Here is a 27,744-nt window from a genome sequence, read left to right as displayed (position 1 = left end):
TGGCATGGGAATTAGGTCCTTATGCTTCCACCTGGAAGGCCTTGCTTTATCAAGCCTGGAGGTGTGTGGCTTTTACCGGTGGCCATTGAAAGAGCCGTAAGCCTGGCAGGCCAGCACCAGGCCCCTGTGGAGAGAGAGGCAGAGAGGCCTAAGCACCATAGGGGTGGGGAGGGATGCGAGGGACCAGACGTGTAGCCTCGGCACAGTCAGGAAGAGCAGAGGCGGCCCTGGGGCAGAGCCCTCACATGATAACAATGGTGACCACTCACTAGGCCCCTACTGTGTGCCAGGCACTGTATGAGGCATTATCTCTTATAAACCTCACCACATCCCTAGAGCTTATGTGTAATGTTACCCCCATCTAACAGATAAGAAAACTGAGGCCCCGCAAAGTTTAGATGATGAATACATGATGAGACAAGTAAATGCAGAGCTGAGATTGAAACTGAGGTCCAACTAGCAACAATACCAATGCTCTTTCTTTAATGCCACACTATCCCAGTGGCCTCCTTCCTTTTCCTTAAGTGTCTCTGGCAGACATGACCCTACAAACAGATGCTTCTGCAGTAACTGACTGGGAATGAGCATCCATAAGACAGCAGTCAGGTTCCTGGGCTTCAGAACACACACACCTGGGCCTGATCCCAGCTCAGCCACTTGTCATCTGTCTTAGGTTGGTGGTTGTAATGGCTCAAAGACACGTTGTATGTGACACACTGGACGTGGGACCTGGCCCAGAGGAAGTGCTCAATGCTGCTGTGGCTGTTACTGTTATTTGAACATGGGAGGGAGGGGTGGTGGAAGGGGGTGGAGCCTGGTGGAATTCATCGAGTGATCTGGATACTTTAAGGGAGAAACAGCGTCACTTAAATATTGCTTATAAGCTTATAAGAGGAAAAAACGTCAAAGCCCCCAAAACAGTGCAAGACAAGTGCAGTCACGAGAGGACAGCAAAAGCAGTGCACAAATTCTGACAAACATCCTTTTTATTGTGTTTTTTGAGACAGCTTTATCTTATTCAAATCTCATATGCTTCTCTGTTAAAGTCTGATAAACATCCTCTTATAAAGTGTCCTTCTTTTCTAAACATTGAGGGGAAAGTCCCCCAAACATCTGTTCAAGAAATAGTAATGTACCGTTTCTGATTTATTTTTCAGCAATGGATCAAAAAGCAGATGGTAGGGAGAGAGAACTACTGGATCGGCCTCACAGACTCAGAGCAGGAAAACGAATGGAAGTGGCTGGATGGGACATCTCTAGAGTATAAGTGAGTCTCAGAAACTTCCAGATTGCTGGTCAGGCTCTCACTGGTCTATGTTTTCACCTCTTGCCAGACTGACTTCCTACAGTTTCTTCCTGAACGACCTTGTGTCCTACACGTTCCTCAAACTGAGGCTCCAGGTACCAGCTGCATGTTTATATCCATGTAGGGAAATTATGGTTGAGAATCAATATGCTGTAAAAATAGGGGTTTTCTTTTTTCTTTTCATGGAGTGAATATTTTTTCATTTCTACAAAAACAAACAAAACAACAAACAAAATAAACCACCAGACTCATAAAACCACCCAGGATGGCACTTGTGGCCGAGCGTGCTCTTTAAATGCTGCCGTGAAGGCCAAAGAAGCCCCAGGCTCCCCAGCATGGTCCGAGCTCACCAGCCATGTTTCTGATGAGAGCCGGGCACTCCCTTCAGGATGACGCCATCGACGCCCTGACCCCCTCTGTGCTTCTGGCCAGAGTGTGGGGATGAACTACAGGTTGATGACTGTCCTACACACAGAAAGTTCAAGTACACCACAAATGAAGGTGTTTGTGGGATGACCATGTCCTGCCGGCTTGAAGAGTCTCTCTAAGTCCGATGTGACCTGAGTTCTATAAAGGCAGCAACAGAGAAGAGAAGCACTTCACAGAACCTTCTCGGAGCTCCTAGGGGCACAGACATCTCTATAAGCCTCATCCGACCCCGGTGTCCACTCCTGCCCTAATCCTACCCCATGGTCTGAAGAGGACTAAATTGTGCCCATTTAAATTTCACCTCTTTATCCTACTCCTGGTTTGCCTCTAATGGATGTGAAAATATGCGACACACACTGTACCAAATGGAGCAGAACTTATAAAAACCCACCTTTCCTTTGCTGGAGACAGAGAAGGCAGGCCCCGCAGAGGTTCAAGCAAGCGTGTGGGCATCTCGGCTTCAGGACCATGTCCCGAGCGTGGAGGAGCCACAGCATCCTTGGCACCGGGAGAGGAGAAAGCGAGGGTGTTTCAGGTCCAAGACAGCATCACGGGCATCGAGGCTGGAGCAGTAGAGGTCAAGGACAGGGAACAGGGGTTAGAGGGGATGGAGGGGCCAGAGAGAGTTCCTGTGCATGTCTGTGCATGGGGGTAGACAGACAGGCTTCTTTATACTTTTAAATCCTCCACGTGAAAAGCATGATTAGAGGATATAGGTGGAAACCAGAATAAGGCCATTTATTTTATTTAAAAAACTTTTACTTAAAAATTGTGGTAAAATATATATAACATAACAATTACCATTTAAACCATTTTTAAGTGTAGATTCCAGTGTCAACTACATCTACATTGTTGTGTAAACTTCACCACCATCCATCTGCAGAATTTTTTTCATCTTCCCAAACTGAAACCCTGTCCACGTTAAATAATAACTCTCTAGTCCCCCCAGCCTGTAGTACCTACCCTTCTACTTTCTGTCTCTATGAATTTGACTCCTTTAAGTCACTCATGTATGTGGAATCATTCAGTATTTGTCCTTTTGTAACTGGCTTATTTGACTGAGCATAATGTCTTCGTGGTTCATCCATGCTGTAGCACATGTCAGAATTTCTTTCCTCTTCAAGGCTCACTAATATTCTATTGTATGGATGGACCACAGTTTGTTTATGCATTCATCCATGGATGGACATGTGGGTTGCTTCCAACTTTTGGCTACTGTGAATAATGCTGCTATGAACACAGATGTGTAAATGTGAGAATTCAGTTTTCAGCACAATCCTAGACCTCATTCCATGTGACCCTTATCACCCCCATGGGAGAGGTGGAAATGATCAGCCTAGAATGGACCTGACCCCCGAGGTGGGGTCACATAGCCAGGCACTGGGTCTATGGTCTTACCATTGTGGGGGGTTTGGGGGGAGTGTTTAGAGAAAGACAGTATGTTTATTTTTTATTTTGGCTGTGGGTTGTAGTTGCGGTATGCAGGTTCTCGGGATCTTTCATTGTGGCACGCAGGCTCTTTGTTGTGTGGCGCAGGCTTCTCTCTAGTTGTGGCGTGCAGGTTTCTTTTCTCTCTCTAGTTGTGGTGCGTGGGCTCCAGAACACATGGGCTCCATAGTTGCGGCATGCGGGCTCTCTAGCTGAGGTGTGCGAGCTCAGTAGTTGTGGCGCACAGGCTTAGTTGCCCCGTGGCATGTGGATCTTAGTTCCCTGACCAGGGATCGAACCCGTGTCCCCTGCATTGGCAGGCAGATTGTTTACCACTGGACCACCAGGGAAGTCCCAACAATATATGTTTTTGCTCCTGCAGCCCATCACAAGTGCTGTGCTGGAGCGCACGCTGGAAATTTTGGGTCCATAGCTAGGTTCATCCTACTACAAGGGAGTTCTGGGTGGGGGCTGGCAAAGGCCATTTCTTTTAAAAGAACGACCAAACTTCAAGGTGGAACATTTGAAGATTTTAGGTCTGCTCCAAAGGTGAGCCCCAGACTGCCCCCAGGGCAAATGGATACCTGCCTCCTGGCTCAGCAGACATCCTGTCTGCTCCCTGCGCACCTGTCCTTGTGGAGACGAAGCCACACCACACCCTGGCACTCGGGAATTTGGCCGCCAGCCCGAGGAGGGCATCCAGCACAGCAGATATATGCTTCAGGAGAGTCAAAACAGTTGTGAGAGTTGTCACCTAAAATCGGACCAGTGGTGGGGGGGACTGAAAGACTGAAGAGCTGACTCGTGTTGCCAAGATTTTAGTTGCCCAACTAAGGACATGGGTTTTAAAAATCACCTATCAACGGGGACTTCCCTGGCGGTCCAGTGGTTAAGACTCCACACTTCCAGTGCAGGGGGGCATGGCTTCAATCCCTGGTCAGGGAACTAGGATCCCACATGCTACACAGCACAGGCAAAAAAAAAAAAAAAAAAATCACCTATCAACAAATCTCAGCACGAAAACAACAAGAATAAAACCAAGAAAAGGCAGTTGGCCATCACACGTACACACAGAGTTGTCCTCATTTTTCTCTTTTCACCACAGACCTGTGAGAACTTCATTCTTGCCCAGCACCAGTCCTCTGACTGGACATTGGGATCCACTGGCCCACAGTCCCATGATAACATTCAGTGAATTATCCTGGAGTGTCCACCATGACCCAGCCTCTGTGCTGGTTTGGAGGATGTTTTCTGGAGTTTGGGGCACAATACGAGCGAGAGTTACTGTTCTTCTACTCATGTAAAAACAGTCTGATTTCCAGGACCCTGTCACAATCAAGAAGACAGACACTCTGACCCTAAATGTGGATACGGTGAAGAGCGGGGCTTCAAAGGAGGTTTGAAAGCTCTCCTCTCAGTAATTAATAGAACAAGTATTGAAGAGATAGAAAAACCAAGAGGGATATAGCAGACACTATCAACTAACTTGACTTCATTGATATTTATGGGACTTTTCACCCAACAACTACAAATACACATTCTTTTCAAGTGCGTATGGTATGTTCACCAAGATCAACTATGGGCTGGGTCATCAAACAAGTCTCCATAAATTTAAAAGCGCTGGAATTATGTAGTGTATGTTCTCTCACCAAAACAAAATTGAATTAGAAATCAATAACAAAAAGATATCTGTAAAATCACCAAATATTTGGAAATTAAAGACACACTTCTAAATAACCCATGGAGCAAAGGAGAAACCACAAAGGAAATTTGCAAATGTTTCAAAGACAAAACATCTCAAAATCTGTGAGATGCAGCTAAAACAGTATATAGAGGGGCATTTATAGATTTAAAATGCTTATATTAGAAAAATAGTTTAAAGTTGAAAATTAATGATCTAAGCTTCTACTTTATGAGGGTAGAATAAGAAATGCAAATTAATCCCAAAGCAAGCAAAAGGAAGGAAATAATAATGACTGGAAAGCAATGAAATAGAAAACAGACAAACCAGGGAGAAGACCAGTGAAATCAGGAGCATGTCAAAGCTGGTCTTTCTACTCTTGATGGAATAAATGTCAGTGTGTCATTTGGCAAAGGTCATCACTGTCAGTGGAGACTGCCTGGAAGGCACGGGGCAGTCAAACACATGGGATGGAGACTCTGCCCACTTGCTCAAAGCAGAACTGTAAGGGAGCCTTTGAAGGCCTTTCCTGCCCACCCTGCTTGCAGTTGCCCACCTTAGATCACCAGAGATGTGCTGTGCTTCCTGAGAGTCTCCCAAAACACACTTGAAGCTCCTCTCTTCCTCTTGTCCACTTCTTGGTCCCCTGCACAGGATATCATTTAACGGGAGCATGCTGTCAAGTTACGAGTAACAGCTTTCATCTCTGCACTGCAAAGACAAAACATGGGTTGCCCTTCTGTCCACACAGATGGCTACACGTAATATTATATACTACATTTTTAGAATATAGAACCGTAGAATGGTAAGGACCAGAAGGGAACCTTTGGCGTCATCTACTTCAATACTCACTCGCTCTGGTCATGCCTCATGTTTGTATCAGTGGCACTGGCTTTGGCCACTAGAGAGAAATCTTCCACTGTTCAGACCTCTATAGCGGGAGAAAATTCTACAGCAAAGAAACACTTCTCACTACTAAGATTTTCCTGTTTTGAGGCCAGGCTCTTACCAGCAGAAGTTTCTTGGCCATGAAGGCTCAGTCAATCTTGTGGTTGATGAGAAATACTAAGTTGTGAGAGTTGGAAGGGGCTGTTCCCAAAATTGAGAGTTTGTGCTCTACCTCCATTAGTATAAACCCAGAATCCTGGGGGTTGTTTCACACCCACTGGCTGAGGTGCTTGCGATGATTCCAGCTCCCTGGAAGAGGGAGTCCCGATGCTTCCATGGTCCCCAGTGTACTCAAAATACAGTGTCCAAGTACATACACACGTTGCTACCCAACCACTTCTGTGACGTGTATGTTATAATGTGGCATTCAAGGATCTGGCGCCCAGGTTTCAGCCATTCTTCTTTCCAGAATCTACCTATGAATGAGGTTTAGGCAACATTTAAGCTGAAATTCTTCTCCAAAATATATACATTCTATTTATCTGACACGTTCTGCTCTATTACAAGCATGCAGACTGGGGGGATTTGCCACAAATCATTCCATGTGATTTTAGCTTTTCCAAAGAGATGCTGTGAGACTTAGTCTTTGAGACAAATTCCTCCTGCAGCCTGGCTTCAGGCTACTCCACCGCACATCCATGCTGGTCCCACCTGAGTCACTCCACTCACAGCCACCTTCTACCTTTAGTCCTGAAGGATTGCTTTAAGCACTGCATGTGAAGAATTCCAGTGACCTGGAAAAAAACGAATGGAGGATGGTGATAAAGACAATCTCCTTTCTTATCAAGCAGTTCTCTTTTTGTCTCATCTGTAAATCCCTTTTATCTACTCAAAAGGGCAAGGAAATACAAGGGGAAAATATTAAACAGATCTTCTATCAGAATTCCTATTTATGCAATTTCCCAACTAACTGGGAGATAAAGAATATTAAATGTCCTGTCAGTATGCATCGAGAATCACAATCTCAAATTTGATAAACAAAATTGGAATGGAAGCCCCTCGTATAACTACAGAAATGAGCAATGTGTACACCAACAACATCAAACTGCCCAGGCATTGTTGACATTTCCGGGAGGGTCCTTCGAGGTGGAAACACACACACAAAAAAGCTTGCCTGAAAGTTTCCTTCATCTTCATCTCTTTCTGGCATCACTGTGACAGTCTGAGGGTTTTACCTCATTTGTTTCTTGCCTGTGATATAATTTCTGAGAGGGCTGGGACTCTATTCTCCACAGTGCCGTGTTGCCATCCGCTAGCATTATTTATCCCTGGCGCATAGCTGGTGCTCTGTGAATATCTGTCGAATGAATGAGTTAACAAATGACTATTTCTGACTTCCACCTGAGTATCGTCCCACATTTACTCTCATCAGTTGATGGTTTCATCTAAATTATCTCTTCATCACTAGATTTATTTGAGTTCACTTCATTTTATAAAATATCGCAAAATATACAGTTGGCTTGGGGGAGTCCATGCTACCTTGTTACATCCTTTAACTGTAAATTTCAACTCTCCTTTCCCATCGCCCTGATTTTTGCTGGTCTTGTCATCGAAAGAAGTAGGACAACATGGGCTCTGTCTCCAGGTGACCCTGGTAAGAGCCTGGCCTCAGAAAAGGAAAATCTTAGTAGTGAGAAGTGTTTCTTTGCTGTAGAACTTTCTCCTGCTATCAGGGTCTGTACAGTGGAAGATTTCTCTCTAGCGGCCAAAGCCGCAGCCACTCTGATACGAACATGAAGCATGGACCAGAGTGAGTTATTATTAGATGATGCTGGTTGGGTAATGAGTCATCGTTTATGGGAAGCACTTCCTGCTGCAGATGTTTTTTCATGCGGACCCTCCGCATGAGGCAAGCTTGTCCTCTTAGGAGGTAACCACAAGCTTCTGTGCAAAGACCTGGTTCTCGGAGAAGACGTAGTCTTTCAAGTTTTGAGTCTTGGAAGCACATCTAATTTATTGCTTGGAAATAGAGTCAGGAACAGCAAACGTTGGCAAAGGGGTGCTTTAAGCAGCAGCATGCAAGTTAAGCCCCAAATGAGCTCATCCTAAAGAAAACTTGTTTTAAAGACTTTAATCTCTCTCCCAAAAAAGGCAGTGAGATGTATTAAGTCATTTTCAGTAAGAATAAATTACTATTTCTTTCTATAGCAATTAACTATCTACAACTTAGCCAGAAAACCATAACCAAGTGTTTATAATTGTAGGTTCTTGTAAGTGTATATCAAGCGTCTTTCACTCTCTCTGCCTGACTCTGACTTGTTAGAGACAAGATATCAGAACGTACGAGGTTCCCTCTGGGTTCTTCCAAGAATGTGTGTGTGTGTGTGTGTGTGTGTGTTCCTCAGAATGCATACACATTCACACACAGATATACACCCACGTGCCCAGCAGTCAGCATTCCAGTGCACGTTAGAAAGCTGTCATTCATCTAAATGTGTTGGAGACAGATTTACTCTCTCAGCAATGTGATGAAGCAGCTCAGTGAGCTGATTGCACTGTGGCAATGATAACAAGCCTGCAGGGAGATGCTGCATAACACAGTGCTCTGCAAAACAGCTGCTTATTCTGAATCCAAGTGTGCACAGCTTTTTAAACAGTGCATTTTCATTCCCAGACAAATGACAGGCCTTGGTTTTGTTTTTTACATTTCTCTGCTGCTCTTGGGTAAAGAAAACTTCTCTGTGACTTTGCAAATAATACTTGATTTCTGTTTTCTTAAAAGAAATTGGAAAGCTGGACAGCCAGATAACTGGAGTCATGGCCATGGGCCTGGAGAAGACTGTGCTGGGCTGATTTATGCTGGGCAGTGGAACGACTTCCAATGTGAGGACATCAATAACTTCATTTGCGAAAAAGACAGGGAGACAGGTAAGCAGCGGAGGGGATTTAAGAGAGAGCCGCTGAGCTTATATCTTATTAAAGGGCAAGAGGTGATGAGTATAAGGGATCTGAATGTAGGCTCGGTAATCGGGTTCCAGTCCTGGTTCTGCCATTTACTAGCTGGGCAAGCTATTAACCTCAGGGAAATAATAATATCTTCTTAATGGGGTTGTTGTGAGGACTTAAATAAGTTAATAAATGTGCCTAATGTAGAGGAAGTACTCAATAAATATTAGACTAAAAGGCCTAGGTCATTACCTTATAATATTGTCAGTCAATTGTTATTTAACATATGGCACCAGTGTTAAGTCTTTTTCATAGAGTTCCAGGCACGGATAATTCAGGTGGCCAAGCATTCAATTCCACATGTATTTATTGAGCATTTACTATGGGCCAGATGCTGTGCTAGATAATGTAGGGATATAGTTTCCCCACCTCCTTATAAGCTCATAAGCCTAAGAGGCATTTGGAGATTCTTTTTTTCATTTCAAAAGGTACTTATGTAAAGCTTCATTAAATACATGACCCTCTTCAGGACATAGCATCTTAGTTTTCTTCATCAGAACTACATTTGAAAGTTTGTGGTGGGGGAAGGAGGAAATGGGGGTGAATGGTAATAGGTATGGGTTTCTTTTAGGGGTGATGAACATGTTCTAAAATATTAGATAGTTCTAAACTCTACAACCTTGTGAATATTATGTAATTCTATCTCATAAAGTCTTTCTTTTGAAAGTTGGTGGGAGACCTTGAAGGGCAGGCACTATCTTTGTGCTCTCCCTCTGCTGTGCTCCACAGCACCAGTATCACCCCAAGGGGAGCTTCTACACACGTCTGATGCCCAGTGTTTTGCAGCTGCCACCCAGGGAACACCCCTGGATCTCCTGGCTCTAGTGGCCAGTGAGCTTGCATTCCTGGGTCCCATGAGACTATAACAAACAAATCATTCTTGGCCAGCTGCTCTCCCCAGGGGACTGTGCAGACAGCAAACTGAATCATACCCCCAGTATTTCTGTGAAAGAGGCCTATTTGCTTGTCCTGGAGCTTCAGCAAGAGGGGTAGGCTTCTGGTTTGGCTCATCTAGGGACCTACTGAGGTGCCCTCCAGGGACAAAGGCTGGTGGATGCCATCTTTGTGACCTCCCTCTGCCTCGTGACAGGGTGCAGGTAGCTCCCAGGATGGAGCTTGTACACTTGTCTGGCACCCTGATTTTTGCAACAACTGTGCAGGAGACACTTCTAGGTCACCCAGTTCTGGTGGCCAGTGGGACATACCTTTCAGTCCCATAAGACTATAAATATTTGCATATTTTAAAAGCTGCTGCCTGAAGGTCTAGTTTCTAATCAGCAAGACTCTAGTTGCTGACTGAGATCCTCCCCTTTGGGGCACTGACAAGTCTTGGCACACTCAAATGCTAGGAGCCACTAAAAATAAAAAAGGCTGCTTGAACAATCACAGTGGTTTGAAGGACAAGCAAGAGCTAGGGCAGGACTGAAAGATAAGGTTCATTCCTACAAGATGCCACTCCCTCAAGACTGGGAAAGAGGGTTGTTTTATCTAGTTTGACAACACAGAGAGTCAAGCAAAATGAATAAAGATACATATGTTCTGAATGAAAGAACAAGATAAAACCTTATAAAAAGTCCTTAATGGAGATAAGTGATGTACCTATTAAAAAGTTCAAAATAATAGTTATAAAGATGCTCACACTGAACTCGGGAGAAGAATAGATGAACACAGTTAGAACTTCAATAAAGAGATAGAAAATATAAGAAAGTACCAAATAGAAGTTACAGAGCTGAAGAATACAATAACTGAACTGGAAAATATATACTAGTAGGGTTCAGTAGCAGACTAGATGAAGCAGAAGAAAGGATCAGTGAGCTCAAAAGCAGGGCAGTGGAACACACCCAGTGGAGAAGCAAAAAGAAAAAAGAATGAAAAAACGTGAAGATAGTTTAAGGTACTTATGAGACAACGTGAGGTGGTCCAACATTCACATTATAGGGGCCCAGAAGGAGAAGAGAGGGGTAAAGGGGCAGAAACTTCTTGAAGAAATAATGGCTGAAAACTTCCCCAACCTTGGGAAGGAAACAGACATCCAAACCCAGGAAACCCAGAGTTCCAAATAGGAGGAACCCAAAGAGACCCACACCAAGACACATTACAATTAAAATGTCAGAAGTTAAAGACAAGGAGAGAATCTTAAAAGCAGCAAGAGAAAAATAACTTGTTACATACAAGGGAACCCCTATGGACTGTCAGCTGATTTTTCAGCAGAAACTTGGCAAGCCAAAAGGGAGTGGAATGGTTTTATTAAAAGTGTTCAAAGAAAAAAACTTGCAGTTAAGAATACTCTACCCAGCAAAGTTATCCTTCAGAATTGAAAGAGAGAGAGAGTTTTCCAGACAAGCAAAACCTAAAGGAGTTCACCACCACTAGACCAGCCTTACAAGAAATGTTAAAGAGGCTTCTTTACACTGAAAAGAAAGGGTGCTAATTAAAAACAGGGAAACATATGAAAGTATAAATCTCACTGGTAAAGGTCAAAATATATTTACCTTTACATATATATAGTAAAATTCAGAATACTCTAATGTTGTAAAGGTAGTGGATTAACACTTATAAAGCTAGTATAAAGGTTAAGAGACAAAAGTAATAAAAATAACTATAACTACAATGATTTGTTAAGGGATACACAAGATTAAAAGATATAAATTGTGACATCAAAAACATAAAATGGTGTGGGGGCAGGGAGTAAAAACACAGAGTTTTAGAATGCATTCAAACTTAAGCTGTTATTAAAATAGACTATTATAAATATAAATTGTTATACGTAAGCCTCATGATAACCACAATGCAAAAACCTATAGTAGATATATAAACGATAAATAGAAAGGAATCTAAGCCTACCACTACAGAAAATCATCAAGTCACAAAGGAAAAGAGCAAGAGAAGAAGAAACAGAGGAACTACAAAACAGCCAGAAAACAATTAACAAAATGGCAAGTAATACATATCTTTTAATAATTATTTTAAACATAAATGGACTACATTCTCCAGTCAAAAGACATAGAATGGCTGAATGGATAAAAATACAAGACCCGTCTATATGCTGCCTACAAGAGACTCACTTCAGATGAAGGATACACACAGACTGAAAGTGAAGATGTAAAAAGATATTCCATGCAAACGGAAACACAAAGAAAGATGGGGTAGCTATATTTATATCAGACATAATAGGCTTTAAAACAAAGACTGGAATAAGAGACAAAGAAGGTCATTACATAGTGATAAAGGAATCAATCCAACGAGAATATATAACATTTGTAAATATTTATGCACCCAACATAGGAGCACCTAAGTAAAAAAAAGCAAATATCGACAGACCTAAAGGGAGAAATAGACAGCAGTACAGTATTAGTACCCCACTTTCATCAGTGAATAGATCATCCAGACCAAAAAATCAATAAGGAAACATTGGCCTTAAATGGCACATTAGATCAGGTGGACCTAACTGATAGAAAAAATCCCATCCAAAAGCAACAGAATACACATTCTTCTCAAGTGTACATGGAACATTCTCCAGAATATATCATGTTAGGCCACAAAAAAAAAGTCTCAATAAATTTAAGAAGATTGATTTCTAGCCTCATACCATTGTGACTGGAAAAGATGCTTGATATGGCTTCAATCACAAGAAGAAAACTGGAAAAATCACAAATATAAGGAGATTAAACAACATGCTACTGAACAACCAGTGGGTCAAGGAAGAAGTCAAAAAGGAAGTAAAAAATATAGTGAGACAAATGAAAATGCAACATACCAAGACTTATGGGATGTAGCAAAGCAGTTCCAGGAGGGAGGTTCATAGCAATACATCCTATATCAAGAAAAAAAGATCTCAGATAACCTAACCTTACCCCTCAAGGAACTAGAAAAAGAACAAATGAAGCCCAAAGTTAGTTGAAGGAAGGAAATAAAGATCAGAGTGGAAATAAATGAAATAGAGACTAAAAAGATAATAGAAAAGATTAATGATAGAGCTGGTATTTGAAAGATAAACAAAATCAACAAACTTTTAGCTAGATTTACCAAGAAAAAAATATGGGCTCAAATATATGCAATCAGAAATGAGAGAGGAGACACTGTAACTGGTATCACAGAAATACAAAGATCACTATGAACAATTATACACCAACAAATTGGACAATCTATGAGAAATAAATTCGTAGAAACATACCATCTACAAAGAAATGAATCATGAAGAAATAAAAAAATCTGAACAGACCAATTACTAGTAAAGAGATTGAATAAGTAATCAAAAACCTCCCAATAAACAAAAGTCCAGGGCCAGATGGCTTCATTAGTGAATTCTACCAAACGTTTAAAGAAAAATTAATACCAATCCTTCTCAAACTCTTCCAAAAAATAGAAGAGGAGGAAACACTTCCAAACTCATTTTATGAGGCCAGCATTACCCTGATACCAAAGCCAGACAAGGACACTACAAGAAAAGAAAATTACAGGCCAATATCCTTGATGAACTATAGATGTAAAAATCCTCAACAAAATATTAGCAAACTGAATTCAACAATACAGTAAAAGAATTACATGCCATGATCAAGTGGGATTTATTTCAGGGATATAAGGATGGTTTAACATCCATAAATCAATCAATGAGATACACTACATTAACAGAATGAAAGAAAAAAATCATATATCATCTCAATAGATGCAGAAAAGCATTTGACAAAATTCAGTGTTCATTTATGATAAAAAAAAAAAAAAACCACTCTCAAATGGATTCCCTGTAGAGGGAAACTCTCTATAGAGGGTCTGTGACAAGCCCACAACTAACATCATACTCAATGGTGAAAAGCTGAATACTTTTGTTCTAAGATCAGGAACAAGACAAGGATGCCCACTCTCACCACTTTTATTCAGCATAGTATTGGAAATCCTAGCCAGAACAATTAGGCAAAAAAAAAAAAAGGCATCCAAATCAGAAAGGAAGAAGTAAAACTGTCGCTATTTGCAGGTAACATGATATTTTATATATAGAAAACCCTAATGGCTCCACCAAAAAAAAAAAATGTTAGAACTAATAAATGAATTCTGTAAAGTCGCAGGACACAAAAATCAATGTACAAAAATATGTTGTGTTTCCATACACTATAACAAACGATCAGAAAGAGAAATTAGGGAAACAATACCATTTGCAGTTGCATCAAAAAGGAAAAAAATACCTAGGAATAAATTTACCCAAGGAGGTGAAAGACCTATACACTGAAAACTATAAGACATTGATGAAAGAAACTGAAGAAGACCCAAATAAATAGAAAGATATTCTGTGTTCATGGATTGGAAGAATATTGTTAAAATGTCCATACTATCCAAAGCAATCTACAGATCCAATGCAATCCTTAGAAAAATTCCTATGGCATTTTTCACAGAAATAGAACAAACAATCCTAAAATTTGTATGGACCATGAAAGACCCCAAATATCCAAAGTAATCTTGAGAACGAAGAGCAAAGCTAGACACAGTCCCTGATTTCAAACTATATTACAAAGCTACAGGGATCAATACAGTGTGGTAGTGGCATAAAAACAGATACATAGATCAGTGAAACAGAATTTATATAACCCAGAAATAAATCCATGCATATGGATTATTGGTCAACTAACTTATGATAAAGGAGCCAAGAATATACAGTGGGGAGAGGACAATCTCTTCAATAAATGCTGTTGAGAAAACTGGACAGCCACATGCAAAAGAATGAAACTGGACCACTCTCTTATACCATACACAAAAATAAGCTGAAAATGGGTGAAAGACTCAAATGTAAGACCTGAAACCATAAAATTCCTGGAAGAAAACATAGGTGATAATCTCCTTGATATTGATCTTGGCAATGATTTTTTGGATCTGACAAACAAAAGCAAAAATAAGCAAGTGTGACTACATCAAACCATAAAGCTTCTGCAAAGCAAAGAAAACCATCAACAAATGAAAAGTCGGCTTACTGAATGGGAAAAAATATCTGCAAATCATAGAACTGATAAGGTGCTAATATCCCAAATATATGAAAAATTCACACAACTCAATAGCAAAACACCAAACAATCCCATTGAAAAATGGTCATAAAATCTGAACAGACATTTTTCCAAAGAAGACATACAGACGGCCAACAGGTACATGAAAAGCTGCTCAACATCCCTAATCATCAAGGAAATGCAAACCACAATGAGATATCACCTCACACCTGTCAAAATGGTCATTATAGAAAAGACAAGAAATAACAAGTGTTGGTGAGGATGTGGAGAAAAGGGAACACTTATGCACTGTTGGTGGGAATGTAAATTGGTGCAGCCACTATGGAAAAACAGTATAGAGGTTCCTCAAAAAATTAAAAATATAATAGAACTACCATATGATCCAGCAATTCCACTTCTAGGTATTCATCTGAAGAAACAAAAACATTAACTTGAAAAGATATATGTACCCTTATGTTCATTAGAGCATTATTTACAATATGGAAGCAGTCTAAGGGTCCATCAATAGATGAATGGGTAAAGAAAATGCAGTATATAAATACAATGGAATATTATTATTCAGCCATAAAAAAGAATGAAATATTGCCATTTGTGACAACATGGATTAACCTTGAGGGCATTATGCTAAGTGAAATAAGTCAGAGACAGACACCATATGATCGCACTTATATGGAACCTTATAAAAAAAAAATGGAACTCATAGATACAGAAAACAGGTGGTTGCCAGAGGCGGAGAGTGGTGGGGTGTACAAAATGGGTGAAGGGGCTCAAAAGGTATAAACATCTAGTTATAAAATAAATAAGGCATGGTAATGTAATGTCATGTACAGCATGGTGACTATAGTTAATAATCCTGTTATATATCTGAAAGTTGCTAAAAGAGTAAATCTTAAAAATTCTCATCACAACAACAAGAACAAAACTATAACTACATGTGGTAGTGGACGTTAACTAGACTTACCGTGGTGATCATTTTGCAATATATACAAATTTGGAGTCATGTACACTTGAAACTAACATGTTATATGTCAATTTTATCTCAATTTTTAAAAACAAAGTTGATGACAAAAATATATTTTGCTCAAATTATTTTTGACAGTAACTGGGGCACAAATTATGCATTTATCCATTCAACAGTCATGTATTGAAAACCTCTAGTGTGTCAAGCACTCGTCCAAGTGCTAGAGGTCTCCAGACACGTAAGGAACTCCCATCCTGGTCAGTTTCAGGAAAAGAACACAAATATCTCAACAAGAGATTACAGTAGAGGGAGACAAGTGACCCAGATTTGTCATTTGTTAGCCTTCTTTGGCCATTTGGGATTTGAGTTGGGACTAGGATTCCCCAAAATAGGCTCTTTCAAAGTGAATTTTACCTTTTATTTAATCTGAGTAAGAATTTCTAGGCATTTATTTGAAAAAATAATTATTGAACGATGTATTTGGAATGTTTCCTATAAAAACACGTTCCTTTTTTGAATTATACATTAACATTGTTCTTTAAGAAAAACTAACACCCATCCTTTTTCCTTTCTTTTAGTACCATCACCTGCATTATAATGGACTGTGATATAATAATAAGAACAAATTTTCGGACAGTTCTCAAAGGCAAAAGATACTTCTTCCTCATTGCATCACCTTCTCACCAGATTGAAAAAAAGCACTGAAAACCAATTACTGAAAAAATTGACAGCCAACGTTCTTTACCATCTGCCATTACTTAAGGACTTGGGAACAAAAGTGTTCCCCCAGTATGATACATTGATTTTCAGTATGCAAATGGACTGAATCACATAGATTTTTCTCAGCCAGTAATCGTACAGTTATGCAAATCATGTCTTCCAGAGTATGGAATGCTCCAATCAGAAAAAAGATTATCATTGGTTGTTGAGCTTTAGGAAGAACTGAAAACGTATACTGTGTAAACAGTACCTTACATTTCTAAAATCCCACATGTAGGAAAAATATGCAGACATACAGATATATAGGTCAACTTTTAGTAACAATATGAAATATACTTAAAGAGCTTTTAAAACTTTGTATTTTTGTACAAAATATTTGCCTTTTTACAATTTTTTTCTTTTTTTTGTTATTTTACCATTATAGTACATGAAGCCAAAGAAAACAATAATGGTACTAATAAAAACTCATAGGGTTTCTTGTCAGATTTAATTCTACACAGTGGCAAAGAATTTTTTTCAGTTGTGGTTTAAAAAAATAATTAAATATGTGTGTATATGTGTATTTTTTAATGTATCATTTCCTCAGAGGAATCAATCACTTGAAATGTCTAAGAAGTGTCCTTGCAGATTTTGCCAGTGTAGGTCAAGCCTGAGCATATGTGTGGCTCAGTCAAGTGGGCCATGCATCAAGCCCATCACCAGCCGAGACTCTTGCTGTGTGTCTGCCAGGCTCAGAGGAAGTGGTCAACTCAGGATGTGCTTTTACTTCATTTTGGCGGAGTCGGGTGGTGGAGAGGCATCTGTTGGGAAGGGCAGAGCACCTGAATCTGGCTATCTAGAAGGTCCTGTTTTATGGCTGAGGTATGAATATACTTGGTATCACACCCATACCAGAGCTGATATTAAATGTCAGGAAAGTATGGCATCACATCGGCCAAAGGCAGAGATGCTAGAAAGATGGGGACGGCTATACACTACCTGGAAAGTTTATGTTTTCTTCAGTCAGATTCCAAAAAATCCATAATTCCAAGGCACATGCATGATGAAATGCAAGAATAAAATCTTGGCCACTATGTTGAACTCTTGCAAAGAACCTTTTGTCTGAGCCCATCTACCTTCTACTCCTTGACTTGCCATTGAAAAGTCTAACATGAAATGTGCTGAAAACAGGCTTAGATGTAACTGATGCTCAAAGGTAAGATTTCCATCCAACAGATTCCCTCTCCTCTCCTCCCAAGGAGCTCCCCAGCAGTGCTGCTACCTATCCCACATACAATGGTAAAAGAATAAAGACAGAGTTTGATTTTCACACCTGCAGCTGTGTGGACTGTGTTGTCTTGCCCTGGTCACTGTTCATGCCATCTCTGCAGCCCAGGAATGGTCACCTCCTCAGCACCTTTATGCCCTGCTGTCCTGTCCATGTAGTCTGGTCGGGCTGGTAGGACCCGCTGTCATCTGGGCCCTATGACACAAGACAGGCATGGACTCTGGTACCTCTTCAGGCTCAAGACCTTCTATAGACTAAACTCTATCCTCTTTTTCATCCTCTTCTGGTTTCTTAGGTGTCAATTAAGATTCATGTTCAGAAGCAACTTGAACGTCTGATGCCATGCTCAGAAGAGAATGGTGCTGGCTCCCACAGCTGAGGGTGTTCCTAATAACAACTTACCCAGTGCTTATCATTTGTCAGGCTTCAAGCAGATGATCTCATGTCATCCTCCCAACAGCCCTAAAAAGTAGGCCTTACTATTCTCCCCATCTTATAGAGGGGAGCACTCAGGGAGGTGATGTCATTTCCTGGGTCACATCATCACCAAGGAATGAGGCAGGATTCAGACTCGAGCTTTGAAAATGTTCTAATTTTCTTTAGGAAGCAGGGTTCGTCTTAACACAGTAAAATCAGATGAAAATCACACATTACCAGATGCCTCATGTACTCCTCTGTATATTTAGCTATTTATACACCATGTTTCTGTTCACCTACTCACCACTGATGCCCTTCTGGGAGGAGAGTTTTGGTAAAATGTCATGAGGTCCTCAAGCACTTGAGTTGCTATGAGAAGATGGAAACTTTTTCTTTTTAAATGACTCTTGAAAGAATGAGTGCACAACCAGAAAGAAAAAAACCCTTTCTTTTCCTCTTCATGAGCAGCGTTCACCAGGTCTTCCCATATCCTTCCAATTTTAGCAGTTAGAGTTTAAAGCAGACAACAAATAGTAAGACCTGCTCCCATTTTAAAAATCAGATGTTTAAGGAAATAGAAAGCTACATAAGTCATATATCCCTGGGACTTCCCTGGTGGTGCAGTGGTTAAGAATCTGCCTGCCAATGCAGGGGACATGGGTTCGAGCCCTGGTCTGGGAAGATCCCACATGCTGCAGAGCAACTAAGCCCGTGCGCCACAACTATTGAGCCTGCGTTCTAGAGCCCATGAGCCACAACTACCGAAGCCCTCGCACCTACAGCCTGTGCCCCGAAACAAGAGAAGCCACTGCAATGAGAAGCCCGTGCACCACAATGAAGAGTAGCCCCCGCTCACTGAAACTAGAGAAAGCCTGCACACAGCAATGAAGACCCAACGCAGCCAATCAAACAATCAATCATATATCCCTATATAAATCAGGTAACAATATTAAGCATGTGTATATTGCCTCAGATGACAAAACTGATGTCTTGAAAAATGAAGTATGTTAACTCATTCATGGCTCAAAGAAGTCCAATAATAATAAAAGTTTAAATATATTTAGCACTTTCACATACATTACCTCTTCCAACCTTGGTGCAAAACCTTTCTCTCTACTTTAGGAATGAGGACACTGAGGCTAATTTGAAGACTTGCCCGTTGCCCACATCACTGTCATGCAAATCTGATCAGGTTCCTCCTTCTTATGTCCCTAAGTCTAAGTCCATTCTAACCCTTACCCCCAGTTTAAAATCTTCTGAGTTGCCTGCAGGACATACATGCAGGGGAGATAAGGGCCTTGTGACCAGGTCCTCAGCTGCACCTCCAGCCTCCCCTCCAGCTGCAACCCTGCCCTCCCTTGCCATGTGCCAGAACAGCCTTGCAAGCCACCTGCAATTTCCTCCATGCTCTTTCTTACCCCCATACTTTACCTGAACTTCCCTTCCCTACCTTTGTTACCTGGAAAGTACCTCCTTTAAGATACAGCTCAAGCATCACTTCTAGCCCAAATCCTTTCAAAACAAATGCACCCTGAAGGAAGAGCTGATTCTTCCATGCCAAACGCTACACACAAGTGCTCCGGATAACATGGAGGAAAACCCACACACTGTGTTAGATGATCTACAGATTAGCTGAGAGGCCTAAATATTACTGAATTAAAAAGAGAAAGGTGGGCTTCCCTGGTGGCGCAGCGGTTGGGAATCCGCCTGCCAATGTAGGGTACACGGGTTTGAGCCCTGGTCCGGGAAGACCCCACATGCTGTGGAGAAGCTAAGCCCGTGTGCCACAACTACTGAGACTGTGCTCTAGAGCCCACGAGCCACAACTACTGAGCTCACGTGCCACAACTACTGAAGCCCACGCGCCTAGAGCCCGTGCTCTGCAACAAGAGAAGCCACCACGATGAGAAGCCCGTGCACCTCAATGAAGAGTAGCCCCTGCTCACCGCAACCAGAGAAAAAACCCGCATGCAGCGACGAAGACCCAATGCAGCCTAAATAAGTAAATAAATAAATTTATAAAAAAAAAAGAAAGAAGAGAAAGGTGAATATGGCCAGTCAGCAATGAAATCTTAAGAGAACTGATGAATGGGAGAAGCCAAGCAGGAGAAATGAAGCCATTCACGTTGATAACAACTGGTTACTGTAAATCCACTATATTGGCTATATATGTAATATACATATTATGAATGGAATATTGAGTGAAAAGAATCAACTGGCAAAGCAGATTCATTCTATTTATCAAAATATGGCCCTGAGTCAGGGAAAAGCTTTAGAAACCTTTTCTAAATGGCTGTGTAATGAAATATCTCTTTTCTGTTATACTCAACAGTTTTAGAAGTATAGGTGAACTTTTGCCATTTTTTAGAAGGTATTTCTCTGTACCATAGCTCCATTTTCCTGGAAAGCATCCCGTAATGGCATGGCATCACACTTATTTTATAAATCACAGAGCAGATGTTAAAGAGATTCCACTCCACCCGTTCATGCTTTTTCCTCTCCTCCTAGATACACTTGTTCAAATAAGTACATAGCATGCCCAGGTTACACCAGGTGGGCAGAAGTCCAAAGAAAAGCAGGCTTAAGAAAACCAACTTTAATTCTCCAGAAGCAGAGCCCCTGGTTTTCAAACTTTTCAATGAATGAGTCTATGAATGAACTCAGTCCAGCCCTGCCTGCCATAGGCAGGGTTGTATCCCAGCCTCCAGCTTTCCTCCAAGGACTTATTAGGTAAAACAGGGATCACCCGTACAACTTGCTTGGGAGTCAGCTGCCAGCAAGGAGACTCCCACCAACAACTCAACCAGGCAGGTCATTAAATGGGCTTTAACAAAAGGGTTAGTCCTCTTGGCCAGAGATGGAGAATTGTCCTTTGGCCAGTCTTCCAACCGTTGGTGCCAGAGTTTGGTGTATTCTTTAATCATCACTCATTGCCGTGATCCACTAAATAATGCCTGCAAGCTTCAGGGAATTATGAGATTCTTAAAAGCAGTTGCTGTGCCTGAGAGCAGAGGAGCTAGGCCAGGTTTGACATAAACCAGCACAAAGTGCCAGCTCTAGAGTAGCTATAATAACACCTACTATATCCAATTACCATACGAGGAAATTGAAGATCAGACAGGTTAAATAATTTTCCAAGAACTGGGATTTGAACCCATGGCCACCTAGCTTCCACCCCGCCACGCTGTCTCCTATGATCCAACAGTAACCTTCCTGAGAGTCTGGGCTTTCTGGGTTGTATTTTGTTCTTTGCCACAAGAAATCAGTCAAGGCACCAGGTCTCTCTAACAGAAGCAGGGAGATAATGGAGGAATCGTGATTCGTGCTCTTTACATAAAAGTACTAGACCAATCTCTTTGTTATCAATGAGCAAAGAGGCAAAAGTCCACTTGGCGCCCATGCCATGGATGTCCAAAGAGGTCCAGTTTGGAGAAACCACTGTAGATTCTAGAGTAACTGGACGTCTCACAGGGTTCTCTGATATAATTAGTGTCAAATGAAAGGAGACAGGCTTGGGAGCCAAATAGACCCAGGTTTGAATCCTCCTCTCTACTTCCTGCTCGTGAGGCATATTCAAACAAGCGACAAATAGCTCTCTCCCCGCACCTCTCTTTCCCACCAGGCCCTCTGCTCATGGACAGAGCCAGCATTGGTCCAGAACTGGTTCAGAACTGGTATTGCTTGTCCTGTTATCATTAGGGTGAATTTGCATTGACAATTAGCTCACTGATCATGCCTTTCAAAATACTAGACAGGAGTGACATGGAGAAAAATTTAAATTGTGATCATCTCTTCTCTCTTAGTCCAGTAAGTTCTGAAAAAAATTAACTGGTATCTCTCTCTGTGTTATCCCTTCAATTAGGTATAAGAGTAGAGGTTCCTATCAGTTTGTATTAATTACAGATTTGGCTGCTGAAGTGAAGACCCAAAATAATGCCAGCCTAAATAAGATGGAGGCTTCTTCTCCTCTATCTAACTATACGAACATAAGCAGCCCAGGGAGCCACCCTCCTACTATATTCCTCTTCTGCCATCCTGAAGCCGTTGCCCGCACTCGCAGGGTCCAAGAGGGCTCAGCACCGCACCCACATTCCAGGAAGCACGCTCGAGGGAGAGGGGGAGAGAGAATTGCATCCCTTTAAGGCAGAAATTGCAGACATCATTTCCACTCACATCTCTTTAGCCAGAACTTAGTCAAATAGCCTCATTTGAGGAGTCTGGGAAATATCGGTTTTAGCCGTGAAATACAGTCACATGCCAAGCTAAAAATTCTATTATGATAAAAGGAAAGGAGTATGGCTATGGGTGGGAAGCAGTATAAATAGTAGTTGCACCTTCCAAACCCACCCACACCAATTCCCCTCCTGTACAACATACAGGTGACCCTTGAACAACACAGGTTTGAACTGCATGGGTCCACTTATACGTGGATTTTTTCAATAAATACATACTACAGTACTACACGATCCACAGTTGGTTGAATCCGCAGATGCAGACCACAGATATGGAGGAACCAAATGGCATATATGGAGGGAGGACCACAAGTTATGTGTAAAGGGTCAGTGCCCCTAACCTGACCCTTTGTTGAAGGGTCAACTGTATTTTCTAACTTGCCTTCCTGTGGAGACTCTGGTGGATTGAATTACTGGCTCCAATTCTCCATACCTCCCTGCATCCACCCATTTGTAATTCCCCTCTCTGGGAGGAGGGTACCTTCCTGCCCCTTTGACTTGGGCTCAGCCAGGTGACTTGCTTCGGCCAATATTGGTGGATGTGATGTGACCAAAGGCTTGAGAAATCCTAGGGTGACTGTGCTTGCCCTCTTGTACATCTGCCATTGCCTTGAGGAGGGCTTCCTCTAGGTAGCTGCTGCCCCTGTGGCCGGGGCTCTAGAATGAACACACATGGCGCAAAGCTGCCCCAGCCAAGACAGACCTGCAGCAAGAAGCAGAGCCAGCCCAACTTTCAGAGCCTGCAGCAGAGCCACTGGGCCACCCCACAGACCTGTGAGAATAAACACCTAATGCGATATATATTCCATTGAGATTTGGGGGCTGTTTATTATACAGCATTACTGGAATAAGAGCTAACTGATACAAGTCCTTCAGCTCTAACCCAGCAGCTCTCTATGTGGTTATTTTCTATTTGTCCCTCCAGATCCCTTCTCCACCATTCTCTGGGTTTTGGAAGGTAGATCTTTATGGGCTCCATTGGCTCTTGGCTTCCAGGTGGTTCCAGTCTGAGGGTGCCATCTTTTTCTTATTGGACCCTGACTGACACCCCTCCTACCTGTACCCCATGTCCACTTCCTGGGCCTTTGCTCATCAAATCCCTGGCCTCTACCTGCCACTTAGTGTGTGCCCCCCTCCTCTTCATGGGTCCAAACATGACTCCCCTTTCGAGGACACCCTCTCTTTCAAGGCACTTCCTCAAAAGTCTGAAGCCCCCAGTGAGCTCGCTCTTTCCTTAATTCCCCCAAGACCCACCACCTGTACCACATCACCAATACTTTGTTTCATACAGCAGTCTGTAAACTGTGCTCTGGGGAGCCCAGGGATCCTGTGAAGGGGCCACAGTGGATGGAAGGAGGGTATCTGCACAGCAAACGTAGCTCCAGATCACTATCCGGATGGCTACATATGACTTTCTGCTCCACACAAATCCCACTGGAAGCATCTCTCCTGGAACTTCAACCAAACTCTAAAAGGCCAACTAAAGGAAAGCTGAAGGTCAGACAGGATATGGGAGACGCTGGCTGAACTCAGCTGCATGAGGCAGCTCCAGGTCCCGCTTACTGAGACCTCGGAGGAAAGGGGCACAAGAGGAACAGCACGGAAGCCTGATGCTGTGGGAAATCCTGCTCAAACAGACAAAAAGCAAGAAAGAGTCCCAGTGGACTTGCTAACATGCTCTTAAAAATCTATAATCCTGCCTCCGCCAAAAGATTTCCTAGCTCCAACCTTCCGCCATGATGTTCATAGATAGTAAAATGAATAATGATTTTTCTCGTGCTTAATCAGCATATACAATGATCATGGACATTGTAGACACACACTACCTTGTTATTGATGGTAATAACAACTTATTTCTAAACAACTATTTGCCTTGCCTCCATTTGGACAATACTGTGTGAAAATAAGCTCTTTTTACTCCAAAGGTATAGTTTGGAGTCCACTTCATAAAATAGTCTGGATTTCAAGTCCTATAAGATGCCACTTAATTGACACTCTGCAAAGAAATAATCAGTTTATACCAGAACTTCACCTATTTCAACTCTATACCTACAACTTCACTGGGTGAAGTATACCAAGAGGCCTAAATCAACAGGCACAAGGAATAATGACCAGCACCTTCACACACAGCCTGGCATTTCTCAGAAAGAAAAAAAAAAGCCCCCCAAAATTAAATGATGGATAGATAGATGGAAGGAAGGAGGGAGGGAGGAAGAAAGATAGGAGACAGAAACATAGACACATAGATGCATAGAATGGAAGAGAAAAAGAAAGAGGGTCAGCCAGGAGAAAGCTGTTACCATTTTTTTTTTTTTTTTTTTTTTACCCTAGAGTCCATTTGAAAGAGTTCTTTCGGTGGAAAAAGCACTGCCTTAAAGTCCACTGAAGTCCTGAAGTCCTCCGCCTGCCCCCCCAGGCAGGTGAAACCTGAGTTTAAGATGATGACAGCTTAGGAGCAGCCAGCGGCACTGCACATACTCTTCTGAAGGCATGAAAAACTCATCTGCTCAAGATCATTGGTGCTCACTTTTCAACTCTGTGACCACAGTGTTTTGAAATCATAGAGCCCCAGCATTACCTTTTCCTGTTTTCGTCTTCCATCGCAGGCAACAGGATCATATGCACTGCATTCTTCCACAGTCTGCAGTAAGAACTGGCAGCTTGGTCAGCTGGCCCTGGCATTTGGGGTTGCTGCTTCCCACCTCCCGTGGGGACTGTTTTCCTCCCTAATTCAGCTCGCTGACAAGCACCGTACCACAACGGGCACCTCGTGAGGCCAGAGCAGGGGAGGCCAGGAACCCAGCATGTTACCCAAATACAGGGTGGGGTTGAACCTATCCAGGAGCAGACCTGCCAGAGACAGGCTGCTCCCAGCAACCGGAAACCCCTGCAGGAAGGCACTGGGCACCACTGAAAAGTAGGCAGGGCTGATCTGTCTGAACATTCGCATGAACTCTGGATTCTCATCCTTCCCTGTCTAGCCCTGTTGCTATTTTTGAGAAATAATCTCCTACTTAGTATTAGAGATTATATAAGAAAATACCACTTCTCATAAGAAAATAAACCAATCCCCAAAATTAGCACTTGAAGGATAACATCCTGGACCACACAGCCTGATGTGTCCCTAAGCTTCACGTTCTCCTGGGGCCTCATGGATCCCTGCTGTCATCACAGCAGGAGGGGGACACTGCTCTGTCAACGCTCGCATCCAAGCATTGACCAAACCCCTCGCTTTCATCCTCTAGGTTAGAAGCTCTGGTGAAGGCTTACAGTCAGGGCTAGAGCACAATAAAAGATAAACAGTCACAGAGAGCATCCAGTTGCTAGACAAGCAGAGCTTGCCAGCCACAGAGGATTCCAGGGAGGAGAGGTCTCACCTGGACTGCTCCTTTCCTCACTCCAGGGTGCCGCCTGACATCACCTTGAAAACCCCCTGTCCAGAAGCACCTTTTAGGCATCTAGACCCCCAAAGTGCCCCTCTCCTGCCTATAGATCCATGGGTCCACCCTGGAGACACCTGTCTCTAGTTATTCACACGACACAGATCTCAACTTTCAGAAAAGATCCAGTCTCACCCTACAGGGTCTGCACCAGAATAACCAAATCTCAATAATAAAAACCCAATGCCACTAATACAAGAGACAGAGGAAGGGATAGGGAGGGAGACAAACCTCGGTAGAAAGGCTGGGAAGGTGATACTTCACCCAAAGAAATGTGTCTCCAAAGGTGGACTCTTAGTAATTGTGGGGAGGAATCTGTGGATAGGAGGTAAAAGGGGGGATGACATTTATAAGGGGGGATGACATTTATAAGGGGGGATGACATTTATAAGGGGGGATGACATTTATAAGTGGACCGTTTTTTCCTTATCTTTATAGACGTTACTTTCTTAGAGCAGTTTTAGATGTAGGGAAAAATTGATCAGAAAGTTCAGCCAGTTCCCACACATCTCCTCCCAGTTGCAACTGCACAGGTGGAATGAAGGAGAGTGAGGCCCTTGGCCTTGGGAACTTGGCTGTCACAAGGCATTTAGGAGGCAGTTCCAGAAAAAAAAAAAAAGATAAAATCTGTCCTCCGAGACAAGGCAGAAGCCAGCCCTCCCAGGGTGAGATAACGAAGACTGCATGCTTAGCACCCAGCTCGGGGGGCTTGCAAGCTGACACGACCTATTTCGAAAACTTTGCGAAATTAAAAAGAGAGTTCCTCTATGGATGGCAATTGTTAGCCTGTCTTCAGAGCAGGAGCCCTTTCAGCTCTTCTCTTTTGTGGGAATTTTGGGGAATACAGGAAATTGGGGGCACCCTGACGTCCTTACTCAAACCCCTTTACCACTCACCCGAACACCCTCTTTTTCCCATTTTCTGCAAATTGGCACCATTCTCTCCCCAGGCATCTTATGTGATGGCCAAGCACTGTATATCCTTGCTGACGTTCTAGTCTTCAGAACCTCCTCCTATAGGACACCCAGGATAAAATGTTCAAGGATACACCCACCACTCCCTGGAGCTCCTCAAAATCAGCAGTACCACAGTTGTGCATCTGGCCTCAGGACCAAGCCTTGAGATCTGTCTCTTCTCCCCCTCTTATTAATTTATTCCATCATTTATTCATTTATATCATATGTGTATGGACTCAATCCACCTAAGGTCTTTGTAGTCTGTGCGTCAAGACTCCCAATAAATTACTGAATGTCCTCGCCAGCACGATATTTGGAAGAGATTTCAGGAGGAAGGGGGCAGAGTGGTTTGTGTCTTTCCACGCATATTCTAGACAAGGAGTCAGCGTGCGATAGTCTGTGGGCCAAATACAGCCCCCTGTGTGTTTTTATAAATAAAGTTTTATTGGAACACAGCTGTGCTCATTGTTTAAGCGCTGTCCATGGCTGCTCTTGAACTGCAACGGCAAAGTTGAACAGCTGCGATAGAGACCAGATAGCCTACAACGCTGACATGTCCTATCTGTTCCTTTACAGAAAAATTTTGCCAACCCCTATACTAGATGGTGATAATTTATCTTTCTGTAGTGCTTAGGAAGTGTTTCACACATATAATTTTATTTCAGACAAACATCTCAGTGGATTAGGATACTTTATCACTTATAGTATCATTGCGCTGCTATGACATTTCCTACTTTACAAAATGAGGAAGCTGAGGCTGAAGGTGTTAATGGACTGGGCACTGAGTAGCAGAGGGGTCCTCAAACTCAGCACTGTTTCCATCCCACTCTCCCACCACTGTGTCTACAATACCAATATCCTTAATGTGACCTGATAAGAGTCTGAAGGGCACACAGAATCATCTTAAGGAGCTTTAAAAGCAGGGTAGAACTTTCGACAACCTCTCTTGTAAGAGGTCACCAATAATGATAGCAACTGGAAAAGGCAAAATTATAGAGACAGTAAAAAGATCAGTGGTTGCTA

General features: G+C 42.4%; 1 protein-coding gene and 1 long non-coding RNA gene across 7 annotated transcripts in view; one reads left to right on the top strand and one right to left on the bottom strand.

The window, feature by feature from the left end:
• The window catches only part of COLEC12 (collectin subfamily member 12), a 185,518-nt gene extending 167,799 nt beyond the window's left edge, over positions 1 to 17,719 (top strand). The window contains exons 8-10 of the mRNA XM_030842605.2: positions 1,158 to 1,267; positions 8,515 to 8,660; positions 16,268 to 17,719. Coding sequence (XP_030698465.1) covers positions 1,158 to 1,267; positions 8,515 to 8,660; positions 16,268 to 16,287 — 276 coding nt within the window. The 3' untranslated portion in view covers positions 16,288 to 17,719. The remainder of the gene's footprint in view (positions 1 to 1,157; positions 1,268 to 8,514; positions 8,661 to 16,267) is intronic.
• The window catches only part of LOC115845040 (uncharacterized), a 76,023-nt gene that overhangs the window by 27,540 nt on the left and 20,739 nt on the right, over positions 1 to 27,744 (bottom strand). For 2 of the 6 annotated variants that reach the window (XR_009566471.1, XR_009566470.1), the window contains exons 2-4: positions 5,854 to 6,526; positions 5,401 to 5,555; positions 2,127 to 2,298 (exon numbers count right to left, since the gene is read on the bottom strand). This is a non-coding gene — a long non-coding RNA (uncharacterized lncRNA). Of the gene's footprint in view, positions 1 to 873; positions 1,928 to 2,126; positions 2,299 to 5,400; positions 5,556 to 5,696; positions 6,527 to 27,744 lie in introns of those variants that run through there. The other 4 variants (XR_009566467.1, XR_009566468.1, XR_009566469.1 and 1 more) reach the window with 4 other exon arrangements.

This window comes from Globicephala melas, chromosome 13, assembly GCF_963455315.2.
Source record: "Globicephala melas chromosome 13, mGloMel1.2, whole genome shotgun sequence".
NCBI classification, from domain to species: Eukaryota; Metazoa; Chordata; class Mammalia; order Artiodactyla; family Delphinidae; genus Globicephala; species Globicephala melas.
The sequence above is the reverse complement of the archived record's forward strand: the minus strand, read 5'-3'. Positions and strand labels throughout refer to the sequence as shown.